This window comes from Maylandia zebra, linkage group LG1, assembly GCF_041146795.1.
Source record: "Maylandia zebra isolate NMK-2024a linkage group LG1, Mzebra_GT3a, whole genome shotgun sequence".
NCBI lineage: Eukaryota > Metazoa > Chordata > Actinopteri > Cichliformes > Cichlidae > Maylandia > Maylandia zebra.
Genome location: NC_135167.1, coordinates 942498 through 959969, shown reverse-complemented (window position 1 = coordinate 959969; position 17472 = coordinate 942498). Strand labels below are relative to the sequence as shown.

At 48.2% G+C, this 17472-nt stretch overlaps 1 protein-coding gene and 1 long non-coding RNA gene across 11 annotated transcripts in view; one reads left to right on the top strand and one right to left on the bottom strand.

The window, feature by feature from the left end:
* znf536 (zinc finger protein 536) overlaps positions 1-16066 on the top strand; it is a 199421-nt gene extending 183355 nt beyond the window's left edge. For all 9 annotated transcript variants that reach the window (XM_076882350.1, XM_076882402.1, XM_012923137.3 and 6 more), the window contains one exon: positions 14328-16066. In XM_076882350.1, coding sequence (XP_076738465.1) covers positions 14328-14470 — 143 coding nt within the window. In that variant the 3' untranslated portion in view covers positions 14471-16066. The remainder of the gene's footprint in view (positions 1-14327) is intronic.
* Positions 1-17472, bottom strand: part of LOC143416894 (uncharacterized) — a 95146-nt gene that overhangs the window by 1160 nt on the left and 76514 nt on the right. For both annotated transcript variants that reach the window (XR_013097162.1, XR_013097175.1), the window contains exons 3-4: positions 11853-11940; positions 11521-11649 (exon numbers count right to left, since the gene is read on the bottom strand). This is a non-coding gene — a long non-coding RNA (uncharacterized LOC143416894). The remainder of the gene's footprint in view (positions 1-11520; positions 11650-11852; positions 11941-17472) is intronic.

The window sequence follows — 17472 nt, the reverse complement described above, 5'->3', positions numbered from 1 at the left end:
TGACGGGTTACACCTGGCTGACTGATGACATCAGAGCCAATCAGCTGTGCATATTTTACTCTTCTGTGTGAATCTTTTGTTTTCCATCTTTCCCTCCATCTGTTCAGTTTGGGGGGTTTATTTTTGAAAAGAGCTGCTCATCGTTTAATTGGTTAGCACACTTTTAAATGTTAATGAAGCATCAACACCAGACTTTTACCTAAACCACTTCAAGTGAGGAAAAGGTGGCAGACGAAGGTCTAACCACAGCAACTTGTGCCACCTCCACGCCAGCTCCTGACGTGGACTTTGCAGGTGTTGGAAGAACCGAGCAGAAGACGTGAGCTGTGCTCAGCCTCAGAGGTGGGCCGAGGAGCTCGGGAGGTCACGCAGGAGCTCCTCCACATCGAGAGGAGGCAGAGTAGGGGGCTCCGGATGTGACAAGAAGCCTCCTGGAGGAGGCCCTGGGAAGTGGTCAGGAGATCAGCTCCTGGCTGAGGCTGTATGGTGTGTTCTATAACCTTTATTAAAGCAGGAAGACGCGGTGGCTGCAGATCAGGCGGTTGTATGAAGCGCTCAGGAGGAGCAGAGCTGCTTAAGTACTGGACTATTCACCAAAGCGGTGCCCACAGACGGGCCCGACCCTCGTGGCGTCCTGAAGTGGGCTTTTGTCTCGGCTGAAGCGACAGAGTAGAAACATTAACAGCAGAAGAGCAGCGGCGGGATGAGGTTTAGGGACAGCTTCCGGTGAGCGCGAGCCAGCGGAGAATCGAAGCCCTCGTCCTGCAGGTGGACCCGGTGAGCGACTCGTTAGATCTTCCATTTCACTCACCGGCTTCCCCGCCCGCTTTCCCACAGTCCTCTTCTCCTCGGCCTGATAATGACGCTTAAGAAGGTAATGGTGTAAACCCCCCTCTGTCCATATGTGTCTCTACCTCGCTCTCTGGGGAACAAAGAGGCCTTATTATACCTCCCTGTCAGCGGCGTCTCTCCGCGGTACAATCGCTGTTTTCAGCAGCGCTGCCAGCGTGGGGTAAATGGAGAGAGAGGCAGGTAGAGCGAGAACAGCGGCGTCTTTCTCCAGAGGCCGAATCCAGCGAGTTATCTACAAGTGCTTTTGAGTTTGAAATGTCTTTGTATGCAGCTTTTCTTTTTCTCAAAGCTCCAACAGGCAGTGTAATTTATTTGAGGCACTTGTTCTCACACACACACACTCACACACACGCACTCCTTAAGTCTACAGATATCTTCTTATTGGGGAATCTTTCAATAAATCAATGTGACTTTAAACACATTTCCCAGGCGACGCCTCTGACCTGATAAGAAGTGAACTAATCTCTTTTGAGGCTGCGGGGAGAGCTTTGAACCAAATCTACTGTGCATCTATCACCAAGGTTATTTGTCAATGGCTGCTAATCCCAGGTAAATTTCCCTGGTTTTATATCAGGGTTCTCATGTCTGAAGTTTCTCGGCCTTGGGAAAATAAGAGAGTGGGCTTACAGAAAGGAGGGAACAAAAGAAATGTTATGGATTTCAACAGCAGCAGGAAGGGGAGGGCCGGGGCGCCACGCTATTTATTAATTATTCTTTACTGAGTCAGACAAAGAAATCATTTTAACCAGGATGTGCTCCGTCACAGGAACCCCCAAAATAATCAGCACTAAAAATCACAGTCACTTGTTTTTTCTTTGATGAAGAAAATAAATCCAACCTGCTGTTTCATTACTAAAGTTATAATAAAATACCTAATAATTATTATTTACTGTTGAAAAAGAATCATAATAATCAATAATAATGTTCACTGATCGATAATGTTGGTTTGTAAACAGTTATCTGGACGTTATTTCAAAGTTAAACGGGCATACTGTGGATGTTATTCTGAGCGTATCAGTGGGCAGGTGGCGGCGACCTGAGTCACATGATCATGAACCTCGTTTCAGAGATTGCAGTCTGCCCGGCACACGCGTGCCATATGACTGACGTTACCGTAGAAACTGGCGCCTTTGAGTAAACATCATTATTAACCACCGTTAATAATAATTATGATAATGTATTTTATTTATAGGCGCTTACATCGAAACAGCAAGTGAAAAACATTTAAACAATTAATGAGTTTCCATGACGACGGGCTGGCGATCACTTATAAAACTTTATCTCAAAATGCGCCTGATCAGCGCCGATAGCTCACGTGTAGTTCATTCCAAAATCATCGTTATTGCAGATCTTAATGTTTCTTATGAGCAGAGAGATCAACTAAGCGTGAACTTTGACCCCAGTCTTTGGAGACATATGAATGTCTTTTACTTTGTCAGTCGGCAGCTGACGTCGTGTTTCTGGTCACGTCTTGAACCCAGCTTTTGGGAAATCGTTTTTTCACTACGAGCTCACATTCCAGGGAGTACTGCAGTACTGTAATGTCCTCGAGTAAGCCAAAAAGAGGGTGGTTAAATGAAAGAAGACTAAACTCAAACTTAAAAATCATTTTACCATGTGACTAGTTAACGGCTTCCCCCGTGAAGGAAGCCGAGCCCGTCTGCAGCACACGCTGATCCCATCGTCACCGTTGGTGGGAACTTTCTGGCTTTCTCATTTCTCGAGCCGCTGCACCTCCTCGTGTGGAAACCGACTTTTCTCCGAGCTCCTTTTTTCCTTCCCCTCCTCCGTCCCTTGAAGTCCCCCCTCCCCCCATGTGTGCAGAAGATCATGGAAAATCTCTTGCCATATCTGTCATCTGTCACGCTCTCTGATGAACAGTTTTGATCTCTCACTCCTGTGTTTATGGCCGTTGTCAAGCAGAAAGAGTCGTAGCCGTAAGTGCTTACACCAGCGTGTAAATAGTTTGACGTGTGGCTCTGTAACAAAGTTGTTGGAGTAAATAAGGAACCAAACAACCACGCACAATCGCAATTAAGTTGTATGTCTGCATTATGAAATGTTTGGAGCAGCATGATTTCTGCTCACTCCTCTGCGCTCACCACGCTGCGTATCAAAAAGCCTCCCTTTGTTCCTGCTAGAGACCAAAGAGTAAATACGCTGCTTTACCCACACACACACACAGGGATATAATGTGATCGTTGCTCACTTCTTCCACTGTGAGGTCATGGTGTTTGGGTCCAAGTCGGTCGGAGGATCTGCTGCTGAGCGCTTTCACAGCTCTGTGGCGTCACGTATGAAGATGTTCCTCACGTCTGATTCCTGCAGACGGATGACAGACGTCGAGCTGATTCGATTAAAACGGTCAGAGAGAGCCAAACGGAGCTCAGCGGTCACACTGACGACGGCTCTTTGTCCTCACTTCCTGCACTGTTAGTGGTTGACACAGCCACCGTGAGCATTTCGCGATGTCACGTCTTTTATTTTGCAATTGTGGGCTTCCTGCGTGGTTGTAGCACGCCGGCGTGTTTGGCCGCAGGTCGCGTTTGTCAGGACTCGGGGAGTTTCAGGCTGTTTCATTTCTTTCAGTAAATGACGTCAGAGGCATTTTTAGCGTCGTCCTGCAGGAACGTTTGGGAAAGATTCGGATTATTTTTGATGTCCGAGAAACATTTTAGGAACTGAATGAAATCAGCTGGTGTGGAACGTGTCCTTGCAGAGGTCAGAGGTTACTGGATGGATCTGCCAAAGTGTGCATGAGTGTGTGCACGTTAAATCAGAACAGAGGTTCTGTTGTTTACAGTTTTGCTCTCACAGCACTGTTTTTCATCATAAAACTATAACTTTTTTCAGCTTTGAACCAAAACAAACAGCAGCGTCTGAAGTCGCTTTGTCAATCTGGGGCGGGGCCTCGCGGTCCCGGACACAGGACAGACCTGAGACAGACGGAGAGGAATGGAGGCAGCGGTTGGGGAGGGAGAGGAGGGGTGTGGGAGTGGGGGTGAACTTGGAAAGGTTTCGTATATCATAATTATCCCGTTAAGTAACGGCAGAGCGGCCTCCCCAGGGGAATTCGTCTTAAATGGAAGATTTGCAAGGAGAACGGGTCAGAGAGAGAGAGGAGCGGCTCCGAGTCGGCAGGAAATCCTGTTTACATTTACATAATCATATCAACACTCCTTCGTCTTCATCGTCTCGCTCTCTGAGAGGAGATGAGGAAGGGCTCGGGGCCGTTTGTTGCCACCGCTCCTCTTTTTTATTTTCTTAAAGTGCAGCCAGTGCTGGCACCTCCGTCACCCCCCTCCCCTCTGCGCTCCTCCCTGTGTGAGGGGATTTCTCAGACCTCTGGCCTCCTCCCCTTGTTCGTCTCATAAATAAGGCATGGCGTGCCGGGCTGCGTGAGCCTTAATTGAGATCTGCTAAGAGCAGCGAACAGATGTTTGTAGCAGCAACTGTTGAATCATCAGAGACCTCGGCGAGCCACAAAACATCAGCCAGGTGCTCCACTTTTTAATTTCTCACTTTTTTATCTCTTTACATCAAAAAGCTGAGTGTGTGTGTGCAGACAGAAACACGGGTTATTAGCAATGCTAAACTGCTGCAAAGCGGCTTTGTCTTCATGGAAACAAAGACGGGAGCAAAGAAATCTGGAAGAGAAGCCGGATCAGGAGGTCATGGAGGTGTAGAGACGTGTATGAACATGTCTGTCTGATTATTATTGGATGTTTGAATATTAAAAATAAAAAAGGGAGAAGGAGCAGCATGAACGACGCCTCACTTGGATCCATGATAACAGTTTGTTTAAGCCCTTTCTTAGTGTGCTTTTATTTATGTAATGTGAGTTTATGATTAAAGACACATATTCCTTTATTCTGTACAGCTGTGAGCACAAAACGGGAACGCTGCATTAACCTGCAGCTGTGGGAAAAACAGGCCTCAAGAAATGTGCAATGAAGAGCAGGTGGGAGCTCAGTAATCCAGGATATGGTTGTAATCCTAGTTTAATCTAACTCCTATTAATCTGGTTATTTCCTAATAAATAAAAAAAAATTGTGATTCCATGCAGACAAACATCTGAGGATTCTGATTTTCTCAGGAAAGCAGTGATTTAAAGACCAACAAAGCCCACATTCAGAGCAGGGAGGCACTAAAACCTGCGGTTTCTCTGTCCTCTTGACGCTCCATAGAGGTCCCAGCATGCCATGGGAGTGCTGGGAACGCCACGACTTTATTTATACAGCAAGAAACAGAAACAAGAACAGGACAGGACGGAAAGAGGGCTCACCCAAAGCCCCCCTCTAACTCATTAGGCAGGCTAAAGCTCCTATTGCGTCCAACCGTCCATCTGACTTCTATTTAAGCAGATGAATTACAAAGAACTTTCAGAGTAATCTGAGTATTCTGGGATCGTTACTCTGTGACGCGTACCTGTGGACCTTCCGTTTTCTTTCCCTCCAGTGTTTAATGGCAGATCTGATTTTCTGATCTCAGTTTTTACACACCACAGCAGAGCACTGCTGCCCTATATATGCTTACTGGCCTATATACTATTGTCCCATTTGCTGCTTCGCTTTGTGCCGGTGATCCACATACATCCTCCATAGTGTGTCATCTCTCTCCTTCTTTGCTTTGGGGTTCGCTGGCACATCAGCAGACTCCTGCTCCCTTCCCATCTCCCATCTGGCTTCATGCCACACCGAATTAGTAACCAGATATGTCACCGCCACTGAGCTGCTGCCGAAAACACTGTCCACTTCTGGGAGGGCCACGGCTTGCAGATTAGCGCCTACAATTAATACAGTGGACTCTCGGGGAGGCTGTCTGCTGTTTGGGGCTCTGCTAAACGAGGAGAGGCGAGATGTTTGCGGCACGATGAGACGGCTCAGAGACGTGGAAACGCTCAGTCATATTCTAACTCTGAAGGTCACGAAGCATCATTGACGCTGCACAGAGTATCGCTTCACGCAGGGGCCGAAAATCAGGCTGGGTCCTCCATATGGCCATATATCCACGTACACCTGTCTATCTGTGGCTGTTCTGTAGGCGGCGTCACGAACAGACTGATTAAAGTGTACAGTGTGTCGGCGTGGATGCTTCGCAGAAACAGGAAGTTTACCAGATATCTGTATCTGAGAGTTGCTGGTCTGCCGCTGCTTCTGATTGGCTAATTGGTTGATTCGTTTACTGCTTTGTCTCCATTTGTGAAGAGACTACAGGTATCCTCTAGTGTACTCACAGCTGTCAGCTGTGATAATGGTGTTAATGGTGACAATGACGAGGGTGACGATGATGATGATGGCAGACCCCGCTATCTCAGGCAGATTTTACTGAAGGTGATGTGAGAGGAACAGGTTAAAGCACCAGAATCACTCAGAGCTCGACCCTCAGACCTCCACTTCTTCTTCTTCTATGTTTAGTTAGGAAAGTAGGGCTGAGACTTCAGTGTGAGTGTGGGCGGGGCTTAAACCCTGATGTTATGGAAGGATATTGTCTTATTCTCTTGAATGACACCACTTTGTTTAATTTCTTCATTGAGTTCTTTTCTACTTTATTACTCGTGTTTCTCGTCTTGGCTGCAAGAAAACTTCCGATACTGTAAATCGCATTTTATCTTAGCTTGCGTTTGTCGTCGTCATCTTCTTCTAGCATAAGTAAAAGTCCTGTGATATGCCTGCAGTTTGTTTGTTAGTGGGTGGATCAGAAGGCAGAGGAAACCCCAACGCTGGGCTTTAATCAAAGTCAAAGCAGCATCGTGCAGCAGCTCGGCCTCCAGCCTCGGCGTGGGTAAGCTCGGTGTCGGTGTTTGGCGATGAGCTCGGCCGTCCGTGTTGCTGAAACAAGTGAAAGGATCTCCTTCCAGTTTATACACTCAGCTCGAGGTTTTCTCGGCGCTCCGCAGCCTTTCTGCACATTCCTGCACCATTATGTGACACTGTCGCTGAATAAAAGGCCGTATTATGTTGCAGCCCCCCCCCCCCGTAAAAGGGCAGAAGTGGACCGGGTTTTTATCTGCTGAACGAATCAATCAGGATTATGTCAGCTGAAAGGAATCACAGACTGCAGTCTCCAGGCCTGTCTCGGTGTGTGTGGCAGCAGGGATGTGTGATGGAGGACAGCACTTGTTGGATGCTAACATGCTCCGCGTGGTGACAGAGATGTTATTCGAGGGCTAAAAAGCAAGAGTTTTTTTCTATTTATGTATTTCCCCACCCGCCGCCTCCACCGGCCCTCTCTCCTCCTCTATGGGAGGATTGGAAGGGCACTAATTATCATTTCAGCAGAAATGATTAGGAGATCAAACAGGGATCGAATGCCATTTCCTTCCATTAATGCCGGGGGTTTAGAGTGCCTGTCAGGGCTCGGCTTGTCCTGCAGGGAGGAAAAATAACAGGGGAGGATGGAGGAGGGGGCGAGGGGTGGACGGGACAGGGTAGAGGTTTGGTAACGGAGAGACGACAGCTGCTCAGATAAAGACGTTTAAAGCGGGGCACATTTATTTTTCCCAGAGAGCCAGAGGCCGCAGTACTGCCCCGAACAGCAGGTGTCGCCACGCAGCCCGAGCCGCAGATAGGCAGGGAGAAGAAGCCAGAACCAGAAGGAGGTTCATTTAGTTTTTGCACAAATCTCGTCTTCAGGCTGAGGCAGCACGTCCGTCTGTGTAACCTGTGACTCTCGGAGCTTCGGCACTGATACGGCACTAAACGATCGGACGCTCACGTCTGTCCACCAGCAGGTGCACGACTGGTGGCAACAAGTTTTTATACTTATTGTATCTACTTTGCTTTGGTTTTATGTGATTGAAGAAGTTTGTGTGCAGCTCTGTGATGTGATTCAAACCACACCACCCAATCAGGAAGCAGCGTGAGCTCCTGTGCGTCCTGCAGGAAGTCCTCGCTGCCAAAGAGACGACACCGATGCATCTATGTTGATTCTGTTTATGTCTCACATCTGACCTGCACACTGAAAGAAAGTGGTAACCACGGCAACCAATAAAACCTTAAGTTTGACTTTTGAAAACTAAACTGAACAAAAGTCGAACGACCGTCAGAGCCGACGCTGCAACATGTTTAACGCGTGCATTTGTGCCGCTGCAGCCTTTCGCACCGTTAACAGTCATTACCTGGAGGTTGGTGATTGGCAGCTATGTGTCTGCGGGGCATCGGCCGGGAGCACGGATGGTGCTGCGGAGTGAACACAGCGACCACGCCGACACGGTTAAACTCAGCCCACGAAGTTGTGACGCCGACATGCTGCCAAACTAAGTTTCCATTAAAAGCGCGATCGAGCGAGGCTGGCGGTAGATGAGCGGATGGAGAGCGTGCACGAGGCTGCGACGGTTCGTGCACGTCAGATGAGAGAAATGTCAAAGAGAATGTGAGAGATGACCTCTGCGCTCATCGCCCATTAATGACCCTGCAGCTCCCAGCTTCATTTTCCCTCTCATCAAAAACATTCAAAAAAACATTTCCTCCTGTCTGCAGCAGTCATTTCCCCCGCATTGTATTTATGTATTGGAAAAAAAAGGTAATAGATCAAGCACATTCCATTATTCTCTTATAAGATCATTAGCAAATATAATTAGATATGAAAGAAAGTAATTTGGAGAGAAGAGGAGAGAAAAGCGCTATCAGGCAGAGAAGACAGATTGTAGCATCAGAGTGTTTGGGCTTAAATTGCTCAGCGGAGGTATTATCACGCCGGCAATCTTTTAGCCTCAGAAACAGTTTTGGAGACAGACAGCGAAAGATAGAAAGAGGCCACTAACGCTCACTTCATTGTGCCCCCCCCAACACACACACACAACTGCAATCATGCCTTCCTCCATCTTCACTCCTCCTCCTCTGGATCCCTCCATCCTGTCAGCTCAGAGTTTGAGTGAGTTTATAAAAAGAAAACAAGCTGCCATGGAGTCATCACCTAATCACCCCCCCCCCAAGCTCTGGCTTTAAATCGCAGGAACAACAGAAATTGCCTTGAAGTCGCTCGATGAGGAACCTTCTCGCTGCGCCCGCGCACGAGCCGGCGTCACTCTTTGTTGCACCTCAACGCCACGCTCTGTTTGTCTAATAAGGATCAGAGCGCAGCACAACAAGCTGCCGCCACTTCTCCTCACCCGCCTCCTTCTTCTTCTTCTGCTTCTTTAGTAGTGCTTTGAGGGATCGGGGGAAGGAGGGGGAGGAAGGTGGGAAGGGTGAAGAGGAGGGGTGGCGGTGTGGATTTTTCTAGTCTTTTGTGCGAATCACAGGGAATGGTAACTATAAACATCCTGTATTCATTAAAACCATCTAAAAATACAATTTTGGAGGCAGAGGGGGGCGCGGGCTGCGCTCACTTCCTGCGCCGCTCCTCCTCGGTGTATACAAGCCTGCTGCTGCTCATATTTACATATTTAGAAATGCCGGGCTGTACAATGAGGCGCGCCGCTGCCAACGATAACACTCTTTGCCGCTTTGAGGCCGGAAGCCTGCGACAGGGAACAAAGAGCCACCGCCAACATCGCATGCACACGCGCAGGTCACCTGTCCGAACACGCCCCAGTGTGCCAAGCCCATTTCTTCCTGCTCAGCTCTCGCAGGGCGACTTTGCACAGTTCAGAATAAGCCTTCTTTCTGTGACACTCACAGGCGGGCTGGTCGCTGTCAGGCCCGCTCAGGGTCAAAAAAACACGATCCAGAGCCGCTTCTGCAAGGCCTGGAGCTCATGTTCTCTCTGGAATCAGCTGTTTTAGCTCCTCCTCCTGAAAGCCAGCTTTCTTCTGATTGGCTGAGCGCTGTGGGTGTTGAATAACACCTGTCCTACATGGGATCCCGCCTCCTCCACGGCGTGGACGTGAACATGAGTACGAGAGCTCGGACGAATTATTGCATTAACTGTGAGGCTGACATGAAAATGTTTCATCTTCAGTGTGACGCAGCTGCGTGACCTTTATTCCTTTTTCACTTTTTCCCACTAAAGCAAAGAGAAATGTAAATGCTCTGAGCTCAAACAGACAAGCAGCCGCGTGTGTGTGAGTGTTTCTTTGTGAGAGTGCGTGTTTGTGTCTGCATGCGTGTGCATGTGCGTGTCTGGTCCCCACAAGTTTGAAGACATTTTTGAAAATGTGTTTTCAGTGACAGGCTTACAGGCGGGTCAGGGGCTCGGGAAGCATTAAGTCAGATTTCAGATATGAATACCTGACATGCGTGTGTCTCTGTGAGTGTGCGTGTGTGTGCATAAGTATGCGTGTGGTATTTTTGCAGGCTGATGTTAACGTCAGGTGATGCCTCTGAGACGACACACACTCGTCCGCACGCACACACACCCACGCCGGCGTGTACTCCCCGACACATGCTCAGTGCAGCACCGTGCCGTTGCCCCCCCCCCATTTATCCATTCTGTTAAGCATGACACATGTATTAACAGTAGATGGATCCTGGAGCTGTGTGTCCTCACACCATATGTTGAGCTTTCCCAGATCCTCTCCCGCCGGTGCCGCCTCATGGCGTGCCACAAGAGGGCGCTGTGGTGGCTCGGGCCGACGTATAGATTGTGTGTGATGTTTGTGGGGCGGGCGCAGGGCTGTGTGCGAGGTGCTCTGGCCCACAGACGGCAGACTGTCTGAAGGAAACAAACAGATAAGACTCGCATTCATGTGAGAGATGAATGCCGGGCAGGTTTCTGTGTCTGTGAGGTGCATCTGCCATCTACCCGAATGGGAAATTAAAAAGTGTGAAGGGAAGTTATGCTAAATCTATAAAGTTGGCCGGGAAAGCGCTCCCCCCTCGCAGCGGCAGTTGTTTGGGGAGAAGGAGCAGCGTGCTTAAATAATAACATTCCAGGTGGCTTAGTTAATGAACAGTGAAAATCAAATATGGGGCCTAATCTGGAGCTCGTTACAGGAAGTTTCTTTACAGGGAAGTCAAAGGCAGGAAGTGCCCTTGGGGACAGACTAAACACTTTTTGAAGCTTGAAAACAAGGAAACTTTATTTTGGGTTCGTTTTAGAGGTGTGGGCTGTTCTCACAGCAGACCTGGCACCCACAGTCGGAGCTCGGATCCTCTCGCTGGGATCGCATTTAATGTCTCGTGTGTTTAATGTCCATGCTGCGACTGGAGCTCTGCTCGCTCATCTGAGCACTTCAGCATCTCATTTCCTGGTCTTAGATCGCCATCGTGTGGCTGCAGGTGGGTATGACACCAGTGAGGAGCCATGATCCGGGTCTTTCCCTGGCTCAGGAGGGGCCACTGGGAGGTGAAGGCTCGACTCACAGCCCCTCTAATCATGTGATCACTAAGCAGCCAGTCAGAAGCAGCAGTGTAAGCTCACATTTGTCTGCTGCAGGTGTTAACAGGACCTCTGTTACTTTGTCTTCAACATTAAATGAGTCCCGTACTTTTATTTTTAGACATTGGTTTGCTCAGTATCACGCTGCTGTCCTGCACAGCAAAAATGAGACCATTTGGCCCACAACTGGGTAGACACATGAAACCCCCCTCCCCCCCACCAGTGTTGTGTTTTTTTTTTACAGAATGAACCTTTCACAGCGTGAGCGCACACACAAGAATGAGTGTTGTGTTTTTGCAGGCACATAAAAGTACGGTTCAAAGAGTGTAGAAAAAAACAAGCAGCTGAAATTATTTGTGAGGTTTTAAAAACAGTGAAAAATCAAATAAAATGTGCAGACAATACCTTTGGTGTCAGTCTTTGTTCGTTCTGAGGAGATGTCGCTTCGTGTGTTTAATGACGCGAGGTCCACGTGACCGAGAGTGAACACAAACCCACACAGTCGACCAGAAATCATCTGAAACTGAAGCTGAGCTGAAAAGAAAGCGAAGTCTGTGTTAGAGCAGATGCTGATTCCTGCATATGTGATGTGTGAGTAAACTCATCTTCAGCAGCGTGTAACTAAAGCTGTCACCACCAGGGGGCAGTGTTTCACAGCAGTACTACACAGTGTGTTTGCTGATGTTGGTAAACAGACTGTACTCAGCAGGATTTATATAAAAGAAAGAAATGAGAACCTGCATGAAGATCAGTCCAGTGGTTTTGGCCTCTTTCAGCATCCTTACACTCTGTGATGTGTACTTGTTGGAGTTTGTGCTGCCGTCTCTGTAGAAACAGACACGTGTCACGTCCGTGAGCGTTTATACATGATGTATAATCTTCTTTCTGGCTCACAATGACTTAATATGATTCATGAGAGGCACGTCTGAGAGATTACAGGCCAACAAGTCATGAACAGTAGTTGAACACGGTTAAGTCTCTTTGCCACGCAGGGCAGCAGCACCAGGTTCCACAGTAGGTGTCCCATACGTGTCGTTCTTTGCCGTGGTTGGACGTGTAGATGGGTGAGCTGCAGAAGCGAAGCGGGGCGCCGTCGGCCGCGGCGCAGAGCAGACGTGTACGTGTGACGGTTCTGTTTGGTTGCAGTTGTAACGCGGAGCGGGGAAGCACGTGAAGTGAGTTTGCTGGGCTCTCCTCCCACCGCGCAGACAGTCTGAGAGTTATTACTGGCTGCTGAATCTAAGAGATGTTTTATCATGTTATTAGCTCTTTATTTTCCCTCTGTTACGCTGGTACTTCCTTTCATTTTCATATCCATTTCCATACTTGTGAAAGCACAGCTCAAATAAAGCCGTGTTTTAATTTGGTTTTGTCAGATTCATAACGCCACTTTAAAAGAACATGACATGCAAATGTGCTCAGCGGTGTTTTATTGCAAAATAATTTTCAAAGAAGTTGCTGAGGGAATGAAAGTGTGCAAAACCGGGAGGGGGGGGCTTGTATTATTTAGTGGCCTCTGCTGTGGGACCTAATTACAGTTATGCATTTCTTACTGTATCACAGAGACATAAAACTTTTTTTATTGCAATTACTCACTTCGCTTCTCGCCACTGTCACACTTCCCGTCGCACTTATTGAGCTGGGCGCTGGGCGTGAAAGGCCTGCGCTGCCGGGACTCAAACGTGTTGGCGCCCAATCTCGAAGACATCGTCCCAAACCCCCAAAATGACAAAAAAAAGCAGCGCGAGGAGGAAACAAACAGCCGATTGGTCGACCCACCGACCTCGCTCATGCTTCAGCCTCACAGGAAGCAGAAAGGCAGAAAAGAAGGTGATGCGTCTGTTTTACATCTTAATGAGGCCGAATCTTTCCGAGCAACTGCGCCGTTCATGTATCAACAGTGCACGAGCGCCGGGGAGCGAAAATCTTTCAGAACTTCAGTACTGAAAAGAAAAAAGATTAAATTGATACCCACGTGTTTGTTTATTGGACAGAATGACACTAACAGGGTCACTGTCCTGCCTGCTGCACGTTTCCCATAAAACAGCTGAAACTGCCTCACATGCTGCTCAGTCCAGCTCACATTCATCATGTACAAGGACCTGCATTCACACACGCACACCAGAAAACTTTCAGTTGTCCAATCTGAGCATCCTGACTGATGAATACTGTGTGTGCGTGAGACAGTGATCATGTGACGTCCTGCCTGACAGCTGCTCACGTGCACAGAGCTCACAGGATCAAGACCACGTGTTGTTTTTATAGATGGAGGCTCAAAATGAATGTGTGGAGCTCTTTGCACGGTTCTTATCCAGGACAGATCCTCAGATCCTACTGGGTCAAAGGTCAGACTGAACCATGACCTTTGACCCAGTAACACAAATGTTCCATCAAAGCAGATCTGGATGAGTTTTTAATAAAGAACAGATGTTTCCATGGAGACCGTGTGGTGATGCGCTTTCAGGGACATTTTTAATAATTGTTCTAAATTTATTCTGAAGGTGTGAACAATGTACTAAAATCATTGAGGGAAAATGAATCCTGCACAAAGTAACATCCACCTGATCCAGTGCATAGACGGACCTTTCAGCCCCACCCTGCTCCTTCAGTTCATCCAGCTTCAGCTTCCAGACTGATATAAAATGGACAACAACAGAATATAAACACTACAAATTATTATCATATTCTTTGTTCTTATAACTCTGTAAGTGTACGTCCACACGTCCATCTTTGTGTGGCCTCAGCGACCAGCTGACCGCCGTGCGGACGTCACTGTTAGTTACACACCATGATGTTTGTCCATGTGCGTGTGTGTGTGTGTGAGTGTGTATTCATATCTTTGTGGGGACCACAAATTGGAAGTTTATAATAATTGTGGGGACCAGCAGCCCTTATGGGGACACAATCCGGGTCCCCATAAGTTTGAAGACATTTTTGAGACTCAAAACGTGGTTTTATTGTCAGGGTTACAGCTGGGGTTAGGGTTGGGGTTACAGCTGGGGTTACAGCTGGGGTTACAGCTGGGGTTAGGGTTACAGCTGGGGTTACAGCTGGGGTTAGGGTTACAGCTGGGGTCAGGCATTCATTTCTGATGGTTGGGATAGGGGGCCAGGGAAAGCATTATGTCCCCACAAACATATGAAACCACATTGTGTGTGTGTGTGTGCGGGTCCGTGGTGCTAACCTGCCTCTTGTTCTCTCATTGGCCGTAGTGCATCTGTGGGTAGGAGAGGAGGACCAGCCCATGACCCATGACCCCACGCTGACCCTCGACCCCAACCATCTTAACAGCGACCTTAACAACCACCCTAACAACCATAATGTAGGCGACGCCCACGCTGTAAACAAAGAGTAATGGCCGCGCCAGAGCGAGCGGACGCTGGTGAGGATGGAGGCGGTGATGAAGAGGATGAAGGTTAACGAAGGACACACTATATCAGAGACTTTATTTAAGATGAGAAAACACAAACTACCGTCAGAGCGGCGCCACGTGGACCTAATGACTCTCACAGCCTCCCGGACACTAAAGCAGTGGACTTCCTGTTTGTCTCTGGCGCTCTGAGCGCCCTCCCCACCCCCCGACCCCGTCTTCTCTTCTTCTTCTCCTTCTTTGTTTTCTTTGGATGAAACTACCTGTTAGCACTTCCTGTAAGTGTCCCTGAAACATTCCTCAGCTTAGAGACGCTGTGTCCTTTTTTAAGGTGTAAACTTTAAATCTGCACATTCCCGCCATGCAGAGGACTGGCTGCCCGCAGGCCACGCCTCCCGGCGACGGTGGCACGAAGATGATGCGCGCGTACAGGTTCAGCCTCTCCCTCTGCCTCCGTCTGTTTTTCTGTACCGTACTGTTGTCGCCGCCGCCGCCGCCTCGAGAGAGCGACGGCAAGAGGCAACAGTTTGAGAAGCGGGCGGCGTTTTCAAACGCCGCGTCCTGTGGAGCTGCGGCCGTGTGTAAAATACTGCCACCATCTTTGTTGCACAGTGTTACCGACTACTGAAGACGACGCTTCGATGTATTTACTTTACGAGGAAAAAAAGAAAACTGGAAAAATGCTTATTGTGTATAGCCTTAGAAACACGTCCCCGTTACTGCTTCAAAGCTCCGTAGCTGTGCTCGACCGTAGGCCGTAGGGTTGATTTTCTTTGGATTTTCATATGTACTGTACATGAATAATGCCTTGTCCATTTACCGATGAGAAAAAAAGAGGAAAAAGATGACAATCGTCTCCTGTGCTGCAGACATATTTGCCCCGCCCCCTCCCCGTATATACAGAATCATTATGCATAGAGGGACTCGTCCTTTCTTCTTTCTTTGATTCGTTTCGATCTCCCGAGTATTTTGCACTGTGACAGTATTATAAATCCAACCTATACAGTACAAACTAGCTAACTAACTAAATGAAGGTGTGTGTTTGTGTGTCCCTTGGCATTGTGAAATGTTTCTACGTCATTTTTTGTGAACCCAGAGAAAAGTCTAAAGCGGTATGTACAGTCCAACTATAAGACTTCTTTTTTAGTTTACTGTTTGTGGCTTCTTTTGTATGCTGACCCCTGACCCCTCCCCGACCCTCAGCGTAGGCCTGCTGCTGCTTGAGCCCGGCTGATCGTTCTCTGCAGTATATCCTCCCGTTTTTGTTTCTTTGATTTACGTAGATGGCAGTAATCTTTGAAAACAGAGGATTCGAAATCAAACTAGTGAGAGTGAGACGCGAGGAGGAAATGCTCGAGGCGCTTCGGAAGCGACCTCCGACCTTGCTCTCTGTTTTCCAGCCGTGTAAAGATTCATCTCTGAACCAGCTCCGATGATCATTCCACCCCACGTATGATGTACAAACCTGTCTTGTGAGCTCCACACTTTTCTGTTTGCTGTATCCTCATGGCAGATGCTTCGTTTTGTAACTACTGAACTGTACTTATAATAAAAATAAAATGTATTCCAACTAAAAAAGGATTGTCACAGAGCACCCGCCTGCTTCCTGTTTCACTTTCTTCTTCTTTCCTTTGGGTTTGTCGCTGTGGTGTCACCCCTCCGTCAGCTGATGTTCCACACCTGAGTGAAACGTTCAGCTTTCAGGAAGCTTCTTCGTTATTTTTCAGGGCTGAAAACACTGAACCCAGATCAGTTCTTCACCGCCTGCAGGAGTGCTGAAGCTGTTCTCTGAGCATCGGTGTGACGATTCACGTCTGAAGCAGAGCAACCAGCATGTTTGATCTGGTTCTGATAATTCACTGCAGGATACGTGACAGAGTGCACGCTGGGTAAAGTTCGGAGGCGCCGTGTGGACAGGTGTCTGCTCAGGACAGGTGAGAGCAGAACGCTCTCCTTTTTACCTACGTTTAATACCAAGGCCAGCTTCTAGCTTCAGGGTCAAAATCATTTTCTAATAAAGTTATTTTATTAACATTAACACAGCATCAGAGGTCACATGTCACAGTTTGGACCGGGTCGCAGCTGACCTCTGCAGGTGGCTTGATTACAAATATCAACATCATACCACAAAAACCAAAGACGCCGCGAGAGCCTCACTGAGAGCGTGCACACAGATTTATGAGGAAACCGTGACTGGCCTCTCACAAAGGAAGTAGTCAGGAAGTGTTACAGGAAATCAGGACGCTAACATGGTGCTGGTTAGTTACCCATGAAGGCGTCCTTTAAGAAAGAAACGTCGGGTCCTCGAGCTGCTAGAGCCGACACGCCTGCCCTTCAGGTTTGTGTTGACCCAGACTTGGGCCTGTCAGAGCAGGTGAAACTCCGCTCAGACCAATCCAGGTGTGTCACCTCTGGAGCTGAGGAGGGGCGGCTGTTCAGACAGTCAAAACTCCAGTTCGCTAAACCTCTAACCAGAGAATGGTAAATGGTAAATGGCCTGCATTTGTATAGCGCTTTTCTAGTCCCTAAGGACCCCAAAGCGCTTCACACTACATTCAGTCATTCACCCATTCACACACTGGCGATGGCAGCTACATTGTAGCCACAGCTGCCCTGGGGCGCACTGACCGGCTGATGGAGTAAAAATCCACAGAAACGCAGTTCGTCCTGCATCCACTCGCACTTCACCTGCTCCATGAAGCTCCAGGAGAACGATCCAGGCGCTCCATCATGTGACCGATCAGATTATTGATCCAAGATGATCAGCTCCGCTCACAGTTCTAACAAATATTCATCATCTCAGAGATGATCCGAAGCAACGCCTCACAGCACTTTTAAAGAGATCAAAGCTCCCACGCCTGTTCCCAATAAAGCCACACACACACACACGTGCGCACACACACAGTGAAAACAAGTAATTTCCTGATAGCTCTCATATCCAGCTGTGAGTGTGTCTGATTAAAGAACACATTAGGCCATCTGTGTGT